We start from the raw sequence: 14,788 nt of genomic DNA, 5'->3' as shown, positions 1-14,788 counted from the left end.
TGTGAGAACATAAAAGCAAGTGTGAGAACGAGTGTGAGACAAAACATGTGAGAACAAGTACGAAAACAAGTGTGAGACGAGTGTAAGAACAAAGTGTGAGAGGTGTGAGGAGCGTGAAAGAACACGCGTGAGAGTGAACAAGTGTGACTGAGGACGAAGTATGAGAGTGAACTAACGAGTGTGAGAACAAAGTGAGAGGTGTGAGCGTGAAAGAACAAGTGAGACCAAGTGTGAGAGAGAACAAGTGTGACTGAGAACGAGGTGTGAGAGGTGTGAGTGTGAAAGAACAAGTGAGAACAAGTGTGAGTGAACTGAGTGTGAGAACAAAGTGTGAGGTATGTGAAAGAACAAGTGTGAGAGTGAACAAGTGTGAGTGAACCAGTGTGAGAACAAAGTGAGAGGTATGAGCGTGAAAGAACAAGTGAAAACACAAGTGTGAGAGAGAACAAGTGTGACTGAGAACGAGGTGTGAAAGGTGTGTGAAAGAACAAGTGAGTGAGAAGTGTGAGTGAACTAACGTGTGAAAACAGTGTGAGGTGTGAGGAGCATGAAAGAACAAGTGAGAACAAATGCGAGGTGTGAGTGTGAAAGAACAAGTGTGAGAGTGAACAAGTGTGACTGAGAACGAGGAGTGAACTGAGTGTGCAAACGAAGTGTGAAAGGTGTGTGAAAGAACAAGTCTGAGAGAAACAGTGTGACAGAACAAGGTGAGAAGTGTGCATGGGAAAGAACAAATGTGAGAGTGAACAAGTGTGACAGAACGAGGTGTGAGAGTGAACTAACGAGTGTGAGAATGAAGTGTGAGAGGTGAGTGTGAAAAAACAAGTGAGAACAAGTGTAAGTGAACAAGTGTAAGTGTGAGAACAAAGTGTGAGGTGTGAGGAGTGTGAAAGAACGACTGAGAACAAGTGTGGGTGTGAAATCTGAGTGCTGAAAGTATGAGAATATGTGAGAATGAGTGTGAAAGAACAAGCGTGAGTGTGTGAGAATAAAATGTGAGGAGGAGTGAAACGAGAACAAGTGTCAGTGAAACGGCAAGCATGAGAAAATGTGCGAATGTGAGAACTAGCATGAAAGTGGGAGTGTGAGAACAAAGAGAGAATGAAAGAACATTCTCTGTCACACACCTGTGTGAGAATGAATGACAAAGAATGAGAACGTGAAATAAGTAGGTGAGAACAAAGGAAATCATATGAAAGAACGAGTGTGAGAACAAGTGTGAGAATGGGTGTGAAAATGTGCATGAGAACAAGAAGTGTGAGAACGAGTATGGAAGCTCAAGCATGTGTGAGAACAAGTGTGAAAATGTGTGTCCGAGACGACAAATGTGTGAGAATGAAAACGTGTGAGAACACGTGTGAGAATAAGTGCGGACAAGTGTCAAAGAACAAGTGTGAGTGTGAGAACAAGTGTGAGAGAGAACAAGCGTGTGGGAAGGGCAAAATGGGTGTGTGAGACAGGGAGGCTCCGAAGCCCGGTCTGAGGTCCACACGAGGGCATCATGGAGAAGCCACCAGCAGGGCTCCATACAGGCGTGGCTTTAGAAGGAGCCTTTGGAAAAGCAACTAAAATTAGCGTGCCCCTCCTTCCCCACCGACACGTGCCTCAGGATGCTGAGAGCCTCCGCCTCTGGAGGACTGAGCTATTTCAGGAAACTGAAAAGCCAGTGGAACACGCATTTCCAAAGGACAGGAAGTCACCTCTGAGCTGTTGTGACTCTTCTATGAGAAGCAGAACGTGTACCGCCGTGGTCCATGATCAGAAAGCAATGTCAGGTTTCAACTGGAACGATACAGAGGTATCCACGTATTTCATGAACAGCACAGGCGCCCCTTTCTCTCCACGTTCTGTATCCGTTGTCATGGGTGTGGTAATGTTTACCGTTCCAGGGCAGCCGCTGGGCACCTGACCACGTGCTGTATGCCTGGCGTCCTGGCTGCATCCAACTCCACAGTTCAGAACAAGAATCAGCTGGAAAGTCTGTTGGAAATATAAACTCAGGGCTCCCACCTTTCTCCAGTTTTTTATTTAGCAGATCTGGGCTGTCAGTAAAGTTCAAAAATGTTTTTCTTACGTTTGTAAGTCCCAAGACTTCTGAGAGCTTCGTTCTTGACCACACGGGAGAGCTGACATCCTGAGCCACCAGCCAGCCTGAAATCCCTCCCTCCAGGCAGCTCCAAGGGAGGAGAGGCAGGAGTGAGCTGAACTTGAAGGAGGACGAGTTCCCCCCAAAACAAGTGAGATGACTCCAGCCAGATCTTAATGAAAGGCCACAGGCCAAGTGTGGGTGAGCCAGAGAACCACAGAGGTGTGCACATCACGTGGTGGCACCTGCATGCCCGGTGTGCAAAGACAGCCTCAGGGAGGACACTTCCCATGGGGAGGAGCCCGGAAGGAGGCAGCTGCCACCATAGAAGGGCACAAAGCAAGCCCCACCCCACCTTCCACCTTAAGGGACAGAAGCCATGGGGGAGAGAAGCACCTTGAGGACCCACTGCAGCTGGGGAGAGGTCCCTTAAGGACGTGGTAGGACAATGTCCCAGGCCAGTACAGACCCTGTATTGCTGGGGCAGGTGCAGGCTCTGTCCTGCAAAAGACCCACCAAAGACACAAGGCACAGGGAGGAAGGGGCGGGGTCTCTGGGAGAGCTCTGGCCCCAAGACCCAGGATGGACCAGGACAACAGGAAGCTCCTCTGTACCCCCTCTACTGGGGGTGGGCAAGACTGTCCAAAATAATACAAACATCAAACCCAGAAAGTCAGATCCCAGAAAGTCGGAGAAAACAGCAGGATAAATACTGCAAAAACTCCCAGTTACGAATGTGTGGTCTGAGTCTGTGGATGTGCCTGTGGCCCTGACTCTGGAACTCACTGCAGCCTCATTTGCAAGGCTGTAAGAATGGGCTTCAGGGAGCCCTGTTCAAACACTGCAACCCTCCCACCCACAGCTGGTCCAGGGGTCGGTATTTGACCCAGCTGGAACGGGGAGGGAAGAGGAGGGAGAGGCCAAGGATGCAGTAAGACTCAATGCTTTCTCTAAGTGCTGGCAGGCATGCTATTCCACACGCAGACTGCATTACCAGATGAAGCTAGTCTCAGAGGAAGAGGAGAGCGGGCAGAGGTGGAGACAGTCACAAAGACTTTCAAATTCCTGGTTCCATTCTGTTCCTGAGACTCAACTGCAGTCCCCTGTACACGTCATGAGACACCAATATATGCTATTTTTATTTTTTAAATAAATACCTCTCCTTTTTAATCCCCATTTGCTTAAAGCACATCAATTTCTGGAGTCCTTGGCTAATAGGATTCAATTTCTTCTCATAACAGAAGACACTGTTTCCATTTTACAGAGGAAGAAACGGAATCTATGCTTCAAAAGATGCCAGCAGCCGGCACCTCCGCATTGGACTTGAAGACCCCGAATGTGGGTGGATGAACATGTTTGGGGTAAGCCTAGGACCATTTCTAAGGGAAGTTTTGGGAAAGACCTCCTGGATCCCCTCTACTCGAGGGATAAATCTAAACAAGACTAAGGGCTCTGAAACACCCCTAAAACTATGCTGCCTAACAACTACCCAGTGAGAGTGCTTCCCCGTGCACAGCCAATGGCAAACACCAATTGTTCCAGTTCCTATCAGAACATTTATCCAAGCTTTTCTCCTTACCAATAATTCACCTCTAGTGGCCGGGTGCGGTGGCTCACGCCTGTAATCCTGCACTCTGGAAGGCCAAGGTGGGTGGATCACCTGAGGTCATGAGTTCAAGACCACCCTGGCCGACATGGCGAAACCCTGTCTCTACCAAAAATACAAAAAAATTAGCCGGGTGTGGTGGTGGGCGTCTGTAATCTCAGCTACTCAGGAGGCTGAGGCAGGAGAATCACTTGAACCTGGGAGGCGGAGGGTGCAGTGAGCCGAGCTTGCATCATTGCACTCCAGGCTCCGCGACAAGAGTGAAACTCCGTCTCAAAAAAAAAAAAAAATCGCCTCCAGTGTCAGGACTAAACCTACATGTAGGAGAAATATTTAATTTCTTAAAATCTGAAGGTTACTATGTGTTAGGTATTGTACTAAGCAGCTTACATTCATTGACATTTAATTTTCAGATTTAATTGTGTGAAGTAGGTATTACTGTCATCTCCATGTTACAGATGTGAAAACTGAGGCTTAGAGAAATAAGCTGTTCGAAGGCTACAGTAAGAGGAAGAACTAAGAGCGGAAAACCAGGTTGTCCAACACACGTCTGTCACTCAACCATGGCACTGTGCTGCCTTCTTCACCTACACTCGAACTTCGTCCCTTCAGCAATGTTTAGGGTTTTTTTCCTTCAACAAGTTCTACATTATATAAAACTAAGCAAGCCAACAAGTAGAAAAATGTATAAAGGTTTCGTAAGGGTTTCTAAATCATCCAAACAGTAAAAAGAAATTTAAAAAACCACAAAATAAAAACCCTTCTGGAAATATCTTTCACCAGGATGAGGAGGAATTTCTTGGCAGCCAGCAGAAAACCCTGTTCTCATATTTTCCAGTAAAAGAAACTGAAAAATTTCCTTTTCACTGAAGCACACGTTTGACGACTTCACTCACCATATAAGGAAGTGAGTGATTCTGCACTTTTCAGCCCTGTCCTTCTTTTCTGAGCACTAAATTTCATTTGGAAGTTAATACGTTATTTTAAAAGTAAGTCATCTATGGAAGATCCAAACTAAGTAAGAGCACTATTAAATTTTGAAGAAGATTTAAAGATTTGGATTTTGTTACATTCTGCCACTTTTTAAAAAGGTCTTTCTCTAAATTACCAAAAATGTCCCTGGCTACAGATGGGTAAGTTAAAAATACTTAGCAGTTAAGATTACTGAGGTTTTTTTGGTCACTGATGAAGCTGGTTTCTTAAACATACTGGACCTTTAATAACTGGTACGTGAAAAAAAACAAACAAACATGAATTTTAAATCTTATGAATCTCTTAACTTCCTGAATAGTAAAATGTAATTTTAACAGTAAAATTTGACAGAGAGGACCTAGGAGTTTTTGGTTGTTCCCATGTTTCATGTACTTAAAATCGATTCAAAATAAGCCCATTTATTTCAGTAATAAGAAAATCAGAACGATTATTTTATTCATAACAGAAAGTGATGACACTTAATTCTTTTGTTTTTATACAGAAAAAGTACAACCTGTAGTAAACTAGTTTTTGACAGGTGTAGATAAACCCATATTTTAAAAGCCAAACAACAATTTTTAGTAAGTTATTTGAATCAAATTATATGAATTAACATTCCTACTTTAAATTACATATGATGTCGAAGGTACCTACATGCAGGACTCATCAATGACACATCTTGCATCATTCATTTACCAAACTCTAAGGAGACAGTTATGATCCTTGCTTTCAAAGAGCTAACAATAACTGTGCAGAAATTGCTGAAAGTAAGTGAAACAAAAGGGGCGAAGAGAGCCTTCTGTGGCAAAGGAAAAGGCACAGACAGGTAGTAGTGAGGTGTGGGTTGGTACAGACAACCATATGGGCAGTGTGCACCTGGAGAAGGTGACCCAGACCACAATGAACACAGAGGGCAGCAAAGGGAGACGCTGGCCAGAGGCTACAGGAGCCCAGTGAAGGAGGAAGGAGTCTGTTTGGCAGGAGTAACAGTTCTGTTGTCTTGGTTTTGTGGGAAATAACAAATAGTATTTATTAACAAATAATAAATAGCATTAAAATAGTATTAACTTAAAAAAAAAAAACCAACACAGTATACGTTCAGCGTCCCTAATCTAAAAATCCAAAATGCTTCAATATCAGAAACTTTTTGAGTACTAGCATCATGCTCAAAGGAAATACTCACTGGAATCTAACGCAAATACTACAAAACCTGAAACACATCTGGTCCTAAACATCTCCAATAATATTCAACCTGTATATGAAACTGTATGTACAGTTCATTAAACACACCCCAAATGAGGAAGGAGGTGCATGCAAGGGACGGTAGCCCTTATCTCTGGAGGGGAGAAAAGGGAGGTTTACAGGTTAGTCTTCTCAACAAAGTGTTCAGGAACATGAGCACTGTATCAGACTAAACTGGATCTGTATCCAGCCTCTTATTAGTTGTGTGACTTGGAAAAATAAGACTTTCACAATCTCAGTTTCTGAACAGTAAAAGAAAACAACGTTAATATTTAGCTATAGAGTTATGAGGATTAAATGAGCAAATATCTATAAATCATATTCAGTGAGGTGGTGAATAAAATGTGAGCTCAAGACCTACACTTCTGAAGAAGTCCACGTTTTCAAATTTTTGTAACATTTTTATAATCAGGAAAGAGAGCTGTTTATCAGGAGATAAGCTCTCAGTTAAGGCACAAAGAAATACAAAAAAACTCCCACAAGATTCATGCAACAGAAAGGGACAGCAGCGAGTTGATAAAATTTTGTTTCTCCACTTTATACATTCTTCTACGGGTATGTATTTTCGTCACCGAATGGGAAAATAAAAATGAAATAAATATTGACTTACTGGTTTCCTAAGGAAGAAGACAGACAAAGCTCCAACTAAGGGCATGTCTCCGATCAACGGCTCCAGCATCACCCGCATGGTGCCATGAATCTAAACTCAAACAGGAAAAACCAAAACATGTAACAGAAGACAATTCTCCTGGGCCACTTAAGGAGTTTGCTTGCGCATCTTAGTAACTTTTGAGCACTTGACTTCTTATTTCTCTCAACTATGACCTACAGTTAAAAACTGAACGTCAAAACAATTCCAAGCTAGAAAAACTTCCTAATTTTCTTTCTGAATACAGCTTAGAGAACTTTAGAAAACTGTAAAATTAAAACAAAAACCAAAAACTTACCTGGATACTTTTCACACCAGCTCTACAAAAATATCGTTTGATCTCCAAATCAATCTCACAATTTCCTACAAAACTAACAAAGAAAAAATTCTGCATTACATAATGTGAGTGAAATGAACTACTCTCTTCATCACTATAGGCCTGCAAGATGTATAATCTGAATAAAATGATAGTAAAGCAAGCAAATAGATTGTAGGTAAAAATAGTAAAATACGGCCCATCAGATTACAGTATTTTACCGCTCCAGGTCTTCAGGCTGTTATCAGATCCAATACTGCTCTGACCTTGGGAGGAATACTCCCAATCAATCAATCAATCAATCAATGGTTGTGGTTGTTGTTGGTCTTACATATAAAAATCTTAACTAAATAGAAATGTCGATGTTCAAAAGAAGATGTAAATAACAAACTGCAACTTCTGAAGCAGACTTTTGATGCAATGTAGTTTTCTTTACCTTATAAATCTGATGTTTAAAACATTAAAAAGTTTAATTTTATTTCACACAAATAAATTTCACATCTTGCTTCCCAATCATGAAAAATCTCTTAGTGCCCTAGGCCTCTATGACACCAAAGACTAGAAACAGTGCATCTGTTTGGGGCCTCAATTTTGCTCAATAAGTAAGTCATTTCAGATATTAATATGAAACAAACATAATGCTATAAGGCAAGATATGCATCTATTCTTAATATAAACATGAAATGTCAAACACTTTTTGCGTGGGTTAGTGTAGGACCTGCCCCGACCCTCGGCTCCTGGAGGCAGGATGTCACACTCCGACCTGACAATGTCTGTGGGGAAGTTTGATAAATGCTAGAAAGGGAATGTCTAAGCAGATAAGCAAAATAGTAACGAAAGGAATCTGGAATAAGTTTCTTCCAGTATTTATTGTCCTGGTGTTAACGCCAAGGCCTACAGATTCTTCTCATTGAGAATTACTCTCTACCTAGTTGGTAAAATCACCAATAACCTGTTACAAAACTATAAAAAAACTTTCCTTTTCTTCATTCTATGACTTGATCATTTTCTTTTCTTTTTTTTTTTTTTTTTGAGATGGAGTCTTGCTTTGCTGGCCAGGCTGGAGGGCAGTGGCGCGATGGTGACTCATTGCAACAGCCGCTATCTGGTTCAGGCCATTCTCCTGCTTCAGCCTCCCAAGTACCTGGGATTACAGGTGTGCGCCACCATACCTGGCTCATTTTTGTACTTTTAGTAGAGATGGGGTTCCACCATGTTGGCCAGGCTGGTCTCAAATTCCCAACCTCAAGGGGTCCACCCGCCTCCGCCTCCCAAACTGCTGGAATTAACAGGCATGAGCCACTGCACCCGGCCTTGATCATTTTATTTTCTAATACTTTTCAATTATTCCCTCCCCATCTCTACTGCCTGCCAATTTAGTTAAAGTGTTTGTCTGGAACTCACTACAAAGCAGAATGCGTATTTGTTCAGAGACATAAATCTGAGCAGGACACTTGGCACACGTTATGGGAGCTAACCATGAAACCAGACTGCACCTTCAGAATGGCGTCCACTGACTGACGGACTCAAACTTGCTCGGTGCTGGGGACACTGGACAAGCGCACAAGGCTCCGACCCTCATGAAGCCTGGTACCCGCCCAGTGGGCCACCCTCCTGGAGGTGGACCGTCCTCCTGGGGCACAGCCTGACCCGAGACATACGTGGGTGTCCTCTTTTATTCCACTGATGACAATGGTGTTTGCCCTAGCACCAAATATTTTAAAGAGGCAGATTTTTCCATATTAGATTAAAGAAAGTCTATGCTTCTTTCTGAAATAAGGTAACTTGGTACCAACTTTCTGAAATAAAGGTAACTTGGTACCAACATTCATTATATTTAAATACTTTGGAAACTCAATGATCACTTTAATAAAATGATCTTTAGTAAAGGATCAAAAAAAGCACACAACTCTGAGCTGCTAGACACCACGTGTTGTTCTGAGTGCACAGTACTCACTGGGCACCACACACATTGTGTTGTGAGGCCCCACGTGGAGCAGGAAGCCCTGAACAAGCTCAAGGAAGAACGAGCATGAAAGACAAGAGAAGCCCACTTTTGAACCACAGCCCGGGGGACACAGCGAGACCCTATGGGGGGTGTGGGGGGAAGGAAGTCCATTTTTACTATGCTATGCATGGTAGCTGGCAGCTCTTCAATTTCTTTTTTTTTTCCAATGTAAAACACTGTATTAAAATACACAAAAATTTGGCTGGGCATGGTGGCTCACATCTGTAATCCTAGCACTTTCGGAGGCTGAGGCAGGTGGACCACTTGAGGTCAGGAGTTTTAGACCAGCCTGGCCAACAAGGTGGAAACCTTGTCTCTGCTAAAAATATAAAAATTAGTCAGGCATGGTGGCATGTGCCTATAATCCCAGCTACTCGGGAGGCTGAGGCAGGAGAATTGCTTGAATCCAGGAGGCGGAGGTTGCAGTGAGCTAAGATCGCACCATTGCACTCCAACCTGGACGACAGAGACTCCGTCTCAAAATAAATAAATTAATACCCAAAAAATCTACCCTTATAATCATTTTTAAGTGTACAACTCGGTGGTACTAAACACGTCCGTAACGTGCAACCATCACCACCAGCCATCTCCAGAACATTTTTCAACTTGCAAAATGAACACCCTTCCCCCATTAAACACTAACTCCCCGTTCCTGCTGCCCCCAGGCCCTGGCAACCACCATTCTGCTTCTGTGTCTGAGTTTGACTCCCCCGGGCACCTCACACAAGTGGAATTATGCAGACGCTGTCCCTTTGTGTCTGGCTTGTTTCCTTCAGCATAAGGTCCTCAAGGTCCAGCATGTGGCAGCCGGAGCAGGAGTCCCATGTTTTTAAGGCATACAGGCATATAGGCCACATTCTGCTTATCCATTCATCGGCCCACACAGACTTGGGCGGCTTCCACCTTGTAGCTATTGTAAAAAATGCTGCTAAGAATGTGGGTGTGCAAATATCTGCTCAAGTCCTGGCTTTCAATTCTTTCAGGTATGCACGCAGAAGTGGGATTTCTGGATCACATGGTAATTTTACATTTAAGGTTTTGAGGAACTGTTTCCACAGCAGCTATACCATTTCACATTTCTACCAACAGCGCACAAAGGTTCCAATTTCTCCACATCTCACCAACACTTGTTATTCTCTGGGTTTCTTTTGATAGTAGCCTTTCTAATAGGTGTTAGGTGGTATTTTATTACGGTCTAGATTTGCATTTTCCTGATGGTTAATGATGGTCAGTATCTTTTCACATGCTTATTAGCCATTTGTATATCTTCCCTGGAGAAATGTCTATTCAAGTTCTTTCCACATTTTTGAATAGGGCTGTTTGGTTGTTCTGTTGTTGAATTTCAGGAGTTCTCCATATATCCTGGATGATGACTGCTTATTGGATTCATGATTATAGGGATTGCATTAAATCTGGGATTGTTTTAGGTAGTAGTAACATCTTAACAATATTAGGTTTTCTAATACATTAATTAAGATAGAATGTTTTTCTATTTGTACCTTCTTTGATTTCTTTCAGCAATATTTTAGTTTTCAGTGTACAAGTCTTTCTCCTCCTTAGTTTATTCCTAAGTATTTTATTCTTTTTGATTCTATTATAAATGAAATTGCTTCCTTCATTTTCTTTTGGGATTGTTCATTGCTAGTGTATAAAAATGCAATTGATTTTAGTGTGTTCACTTTATATCCTGCTACTGCGCTGAATTTATTTCTTAGTTCCAAGAGTTCTTTTTTTTTTTTTTGGTGGGATCTTTAGGGTTTTCTACCTATGAGATCATCTCAACTGTAAACAGAAATTAATTCCTTCCAGTGGGTGCAGTCACTCATGCCTGTGATCCCAGAACTTTGGGAGGCCAAGGTGAGTAGATCGCTTGAGCTCAGGAGTTAGAGACTAGCCTGGGAAACATGGTGAAACCTTATCTCTACAAAAAAAATACATAAATTAGCCACACATGGTGGCATGAACCTGCAGTCCCAGCTACACGGGACACTGAGGTGGGAGGACTGCTTGATTCTGGGAGGTCAAAGCTGCAGTGAGCCAAGACTGCGCCACTGCACTCCAGCCTGAGTAATAAGGTAAGAACCTGTCTCAAAACAAAAACAAAAACAAAACCAACAAACCAAACAAATATATATATATACACACACACATATATAAAATGTCTTTCTTCCTTTCCAGCCTGGGTGCCCTTTATTTCTTTCTCTTGCCTAACTGCTCCAACTAGAACTCCCAATACTGTGTTGAAGAGAAGTAGTGAAAGAGGGCATCCTTGCAGTTGTTCCTGATTTTAAACAAAAAGCTTTCAGTTTTTGACCACTGAGTAAAACTTTTTTTTTTTTTTTTTTTTTTGAGACGGAGTCTCGCTCTGTCGCCCAGGCTGGAGTGCAGTGGCGCGATCTCGGCTCACTGCAAGCTCCGCCTCCCAGGTTCACGCCATTCTCCTGCCTCAGCCTCCAGAGTAGCTGGGACTACAGGTGCCCACCACCACGCCTGGCTTATTTTTTGTATTTTTAGTAGAGACAGGGTTTCATCGTGTTAGCCAGGATGGTCTCGATCTCCTGATCTCGTGATTCGCCTGCCTCAGCCTCCCAAATTGCTGGGATTACAGGCGTGAGCCACCACACCCAGCCCACTGAGTATAATGTTTACTGTGGGGTTTTCTTATATGGTTTTTATTACGTTGAGTTAGTTTCCTTCTATTCCTAGTTCATTCAGTGTTTCTATCATGAAAGGGTATTGAGTTTTGTTAAATGCTTTTTCTCCATCAACTGAGATAATCACATGATTTGGTTTTTTCCTTTTCATGTGGTGTATTACATCAACTAATTGTTGTAGGCTGAATCATCTTTGCATTCTGGGAATAAATCCCACTAGGTCATAGTGTGAAATCTGTTTAATATGCTGCTGAATTCAGTTTGCTAGTATTTTGTTAAGCGTTTTTTTTAATCAATGTTCATAAAGAATATTGGTCCATAGTTTTCTTGTAGTGTCTTTAACTTCTTTTTATTTAACACATTTTATGAATGGCAATTATCGAGGCTATTAGAAACTGAGACCCAGAAGGTAAATAATACTTGGATGTCTAACAAGAACTCCAACCGACAGCAGGTAAGACGTGTGCTCTCTGTATCCTCCACCTTACAGGTGCAGCTAAGTGACATTACACGCCATTAACCATGACACAAATACAACAAATAAAAACTTACCTAATCTGAAGGTCCAAAATAATTTGCCTTTTGTCTACATTTTCAGTGTATACCTTAACACCATTGATCCTGAGGGGCTGAAATAAGAAGTAGCTTATTTTAAAATATAGAGGTAAAAAAAAAAAAAAAAATCAAACCTTGTAACAGCATAGAGATAAAGAGAACAAGCTTTAAATTTCAGACTACAACAGGAATTAAAATTCTGCCTTCATAACAGAGTGCGGCTTGATTTTCGGCTATTTAACCCCTGTTCCTCAGCTTCCTCACCTGTGATCTGCAGAAAAACAACGGCCTCTGTTTCATGAGGTTACTGTGAAATTAGGCAACAAAATAAATGTCAAGACAGTAGTGCATGCCTTGCCCACAGCAGTTAATAAGCACTGGGCATGACTGCTGTTGTCAGCACATGTAACGATACACATGTGCTCTTTTCAAGCCTCTTACTCTCGTCTCTTCACATCTAACTTGACCCTTTTCCAGTACTCCATCCTAGTACTACCATGTTTGAAACATAACTTCCTTTCATTTATTCTTTATGTCTCATAATTTTTCATTTCTTAAGACTTTCATGTCCCGGCGTGGCAGCTCAGGTCTGTAATTCCAACACTTTGGGATACCAAGGCAGAGGATTGCTTGAAGTCAGGAGACTGAAACCAGTCTGGGCAACACGGTGAAACCCTATCTCTACAAAAAGTAAAAAAAAAATAGCTAAGATGGGAACACACGCCTGTGGTTCTAGCTACTTAGGAGGCTGAGATGGGGTGACTGCTTGAGAGCAGGAGTTTGAGGCTACAGTGAGCTATGATTGTGCCACTGTACTTCAGACTAGGCAACAGAGTGAACTCCCATCTCTTAAAAAAAAACAAAACAAACAAAACGCTGGGCACGATGGCTCAGAGCTGTAATCCCAGCACTTCAGCAGGCTGAGGTGAAAGAATCACTTGAGCCTAAGTGTTTGAGACGAGCCTTAGTGGAGACCCAGGCATGGGGACACGCACCTGTAGTCCCAGCAACGCAGGAGGTTGTGGTAGGGGAAATCCCTTAAGCCCGGGAGGTTGAGGTTGCAGTGTGTGGTGATCACGCCCCTGTACTCCAGCCTGGGTGACAGAGTGAGACCCTGTCTCAAAAATGAAAGAAGCACTTTACTTTTAGAGAACTACTGCTTACTCTGACAAGTTTGCATGTATTAAAATCACACCTCTCACCTAGCTGTCGAACCAAACTCTAAGCTTTTACCTGAGAGTCTAGACACCTCCTATGCTCCCAAGTTCCCAGGCTTTTTCTTTATGGCACTAGCTAAGCCATGTACAGACTGCACTAAAAACATCACCACCACATTATGCTAGTAAGTGAAAATGGGGCAGGCATGATGTACATCAGATAACATACTCCCCAAATGACACTGAGATGAAGGGACCAACCCCACTCCAGATGACTGGGCATTACCTAACGAAGGACAAACACCAGAAGGCAACACTGCCCAGCTGCCCGAGGTCTTGGTCAGCACACAGTCTGGCCAAGGGCCCTGCACAGGACTCCGCATGCCATTCTATCCGTCCCTTCACCAGAAAGCCTGGGTTTGCCACTTGTAAGACATTGGTACAGTAGGTGAAAATGCCAAAGTTATCTTTATTGAATCAGCACTCCTCTTAATACTCTTGCTATTCTCCAAGGACCTTCTTATTCAGCTGGTATCAGACTTAACGTGTGTGTGAAGGAACTCAAACATAATAAAATTATTCCTAAAATAAACCCAGGTGAGCTTGGAATTTTAAATATCCACAAACATGAACATGCTGTAACTTAGGGCATAACAGGCTAAACGTGGCCCTTGGCCTGACTCTACAGCCCTGGAGCTAGGATGGTTTTCACTTGGCTAAAGGGCTGTGAAAGAAGGGAGGGAGAGACAGCAGAACAGTGTGCCACAGAGACTTAAGGTGGAGTCAGAGCTAAAACGTGTATGACCTGGCCATGTACAGACAGAGCATGCAGCCCCTGCTTTACAGCATTTAACCTGTCACTGGGATTTTAACCTGCACTCACACGGCACTTTAACTTGTAATTGTGTTTTTCCCCATCTGTGGTTACCATTTTAGGTGTTGAAGGTAAAGTCAACACTGAAAGTGTACTACAGGCATCCTGTGTAGAGACACGGGCTCGTCCCGCAGGCGTCCTGTGTAGAGACAAGGGTTCGTCCCGCAGGCATCCTGCGTAGAGACACGGGCTCGTCCCGCAGGCGTCCTGTGTAGCGACATGGGCTCTTGCACAGGATGGCCACCCCTCAGGCATGTCACAAGAAAAGCAGCAGCACACACAGGCAGGTGTCACATGTAAGGCTGCACAGGAGGCCCTGCGTCTGGAGTAACTGCTCCTGAGACAGAGCGTTCTCTGCACACACACAGTCAGCTCTGATGGAGAAAGGTGGCCAGCAGCCTGGAGAGCATGGGGTGGACACGGGTGCCCACTAACAGGTGGCAAATACACAGTGGCCATGCCAGACCCTCCCGCAGCCACATCTACCACAACCCTGAACCACACTGTGCGGGGATGTCTGTGTGCTTACTCTGCTGTGCGTGCACCAACGTGTACGGACTGTGTGTGTGTTTATAAGAACTCTCACGTTCTGAGTCTTCAGGCATATAAATGTTACCTTGGACTGTTGCTACTTAAACACTAATTTAAAAATACAAAATAAAAAGAAAA

The 14,788-nt window shown here is 43.1% G+C and overlaps 1 protein-coding gene across 30 annotated transcripts in view; it reads right to left on the bottom strand.

Annotated features, from left to right (window-relative positions):
• The window catches only part of LOC119625880 (extended synaptotagmin-2-like), a 157,206-nt gene that overhangs the window by 107,399 nt on the left and 35,019 nt on the right, over nucleotides 1-14,788 (bottom strand). For 29 of the 30 annotated variants that reach the window (XR_012090735.1, XR_012090729.1, XR_012090737.1 and 26 more), the window contains 3 exons: nucleotides 12,086-12,162; nucleotides 6,854-6,926; nucleotides 6,517-6,606 (listed from right to left, as the gene is read on the bottom strand). Coding sequence is in view for 8 of the 30 variants with exons in the window: in XM_073010401.1 (XP_072866502.1) it covers nucleotides 6,517-6,606; nucleotides 6,854-6,926; nucleotides 12,086-12,162 (240 nt within the window). In the remaining 22 variants the exon portion in view is untranslated. Of the gene's footprint in view, nucleotides 1-6,516; nucleotides 6,607-6,853; nucleotides 6,927-12,085; nucleotides 12,163-13,083; nucleotides 13,203-14,788 lie in introns of those variants that run through there. The other variant, XM_073010407.1, reaches the window with a different exon arrangement.

Source organism: Chlorocebus sabaeus, chromosome 23 (genome assembly GCF_047675955.1).
Source record: "Chlorocebus sabaeus isolate Y175 chromosome 23, mChlSab1.0.hap1, whole genome shotgun sequence".
Taxonomy (NCBI): domain Eukaryota; kingdom Metazoa; phylum Chordata; class Mammalia; order Primates; family Cercopithecidae; genus Chlorocebus; species Chlorocebus sabaeus.
Note: the sequence above shows the minus strand (reverse complement) of the source record. Positions and strands in the feature narration are given on the sequence as shown.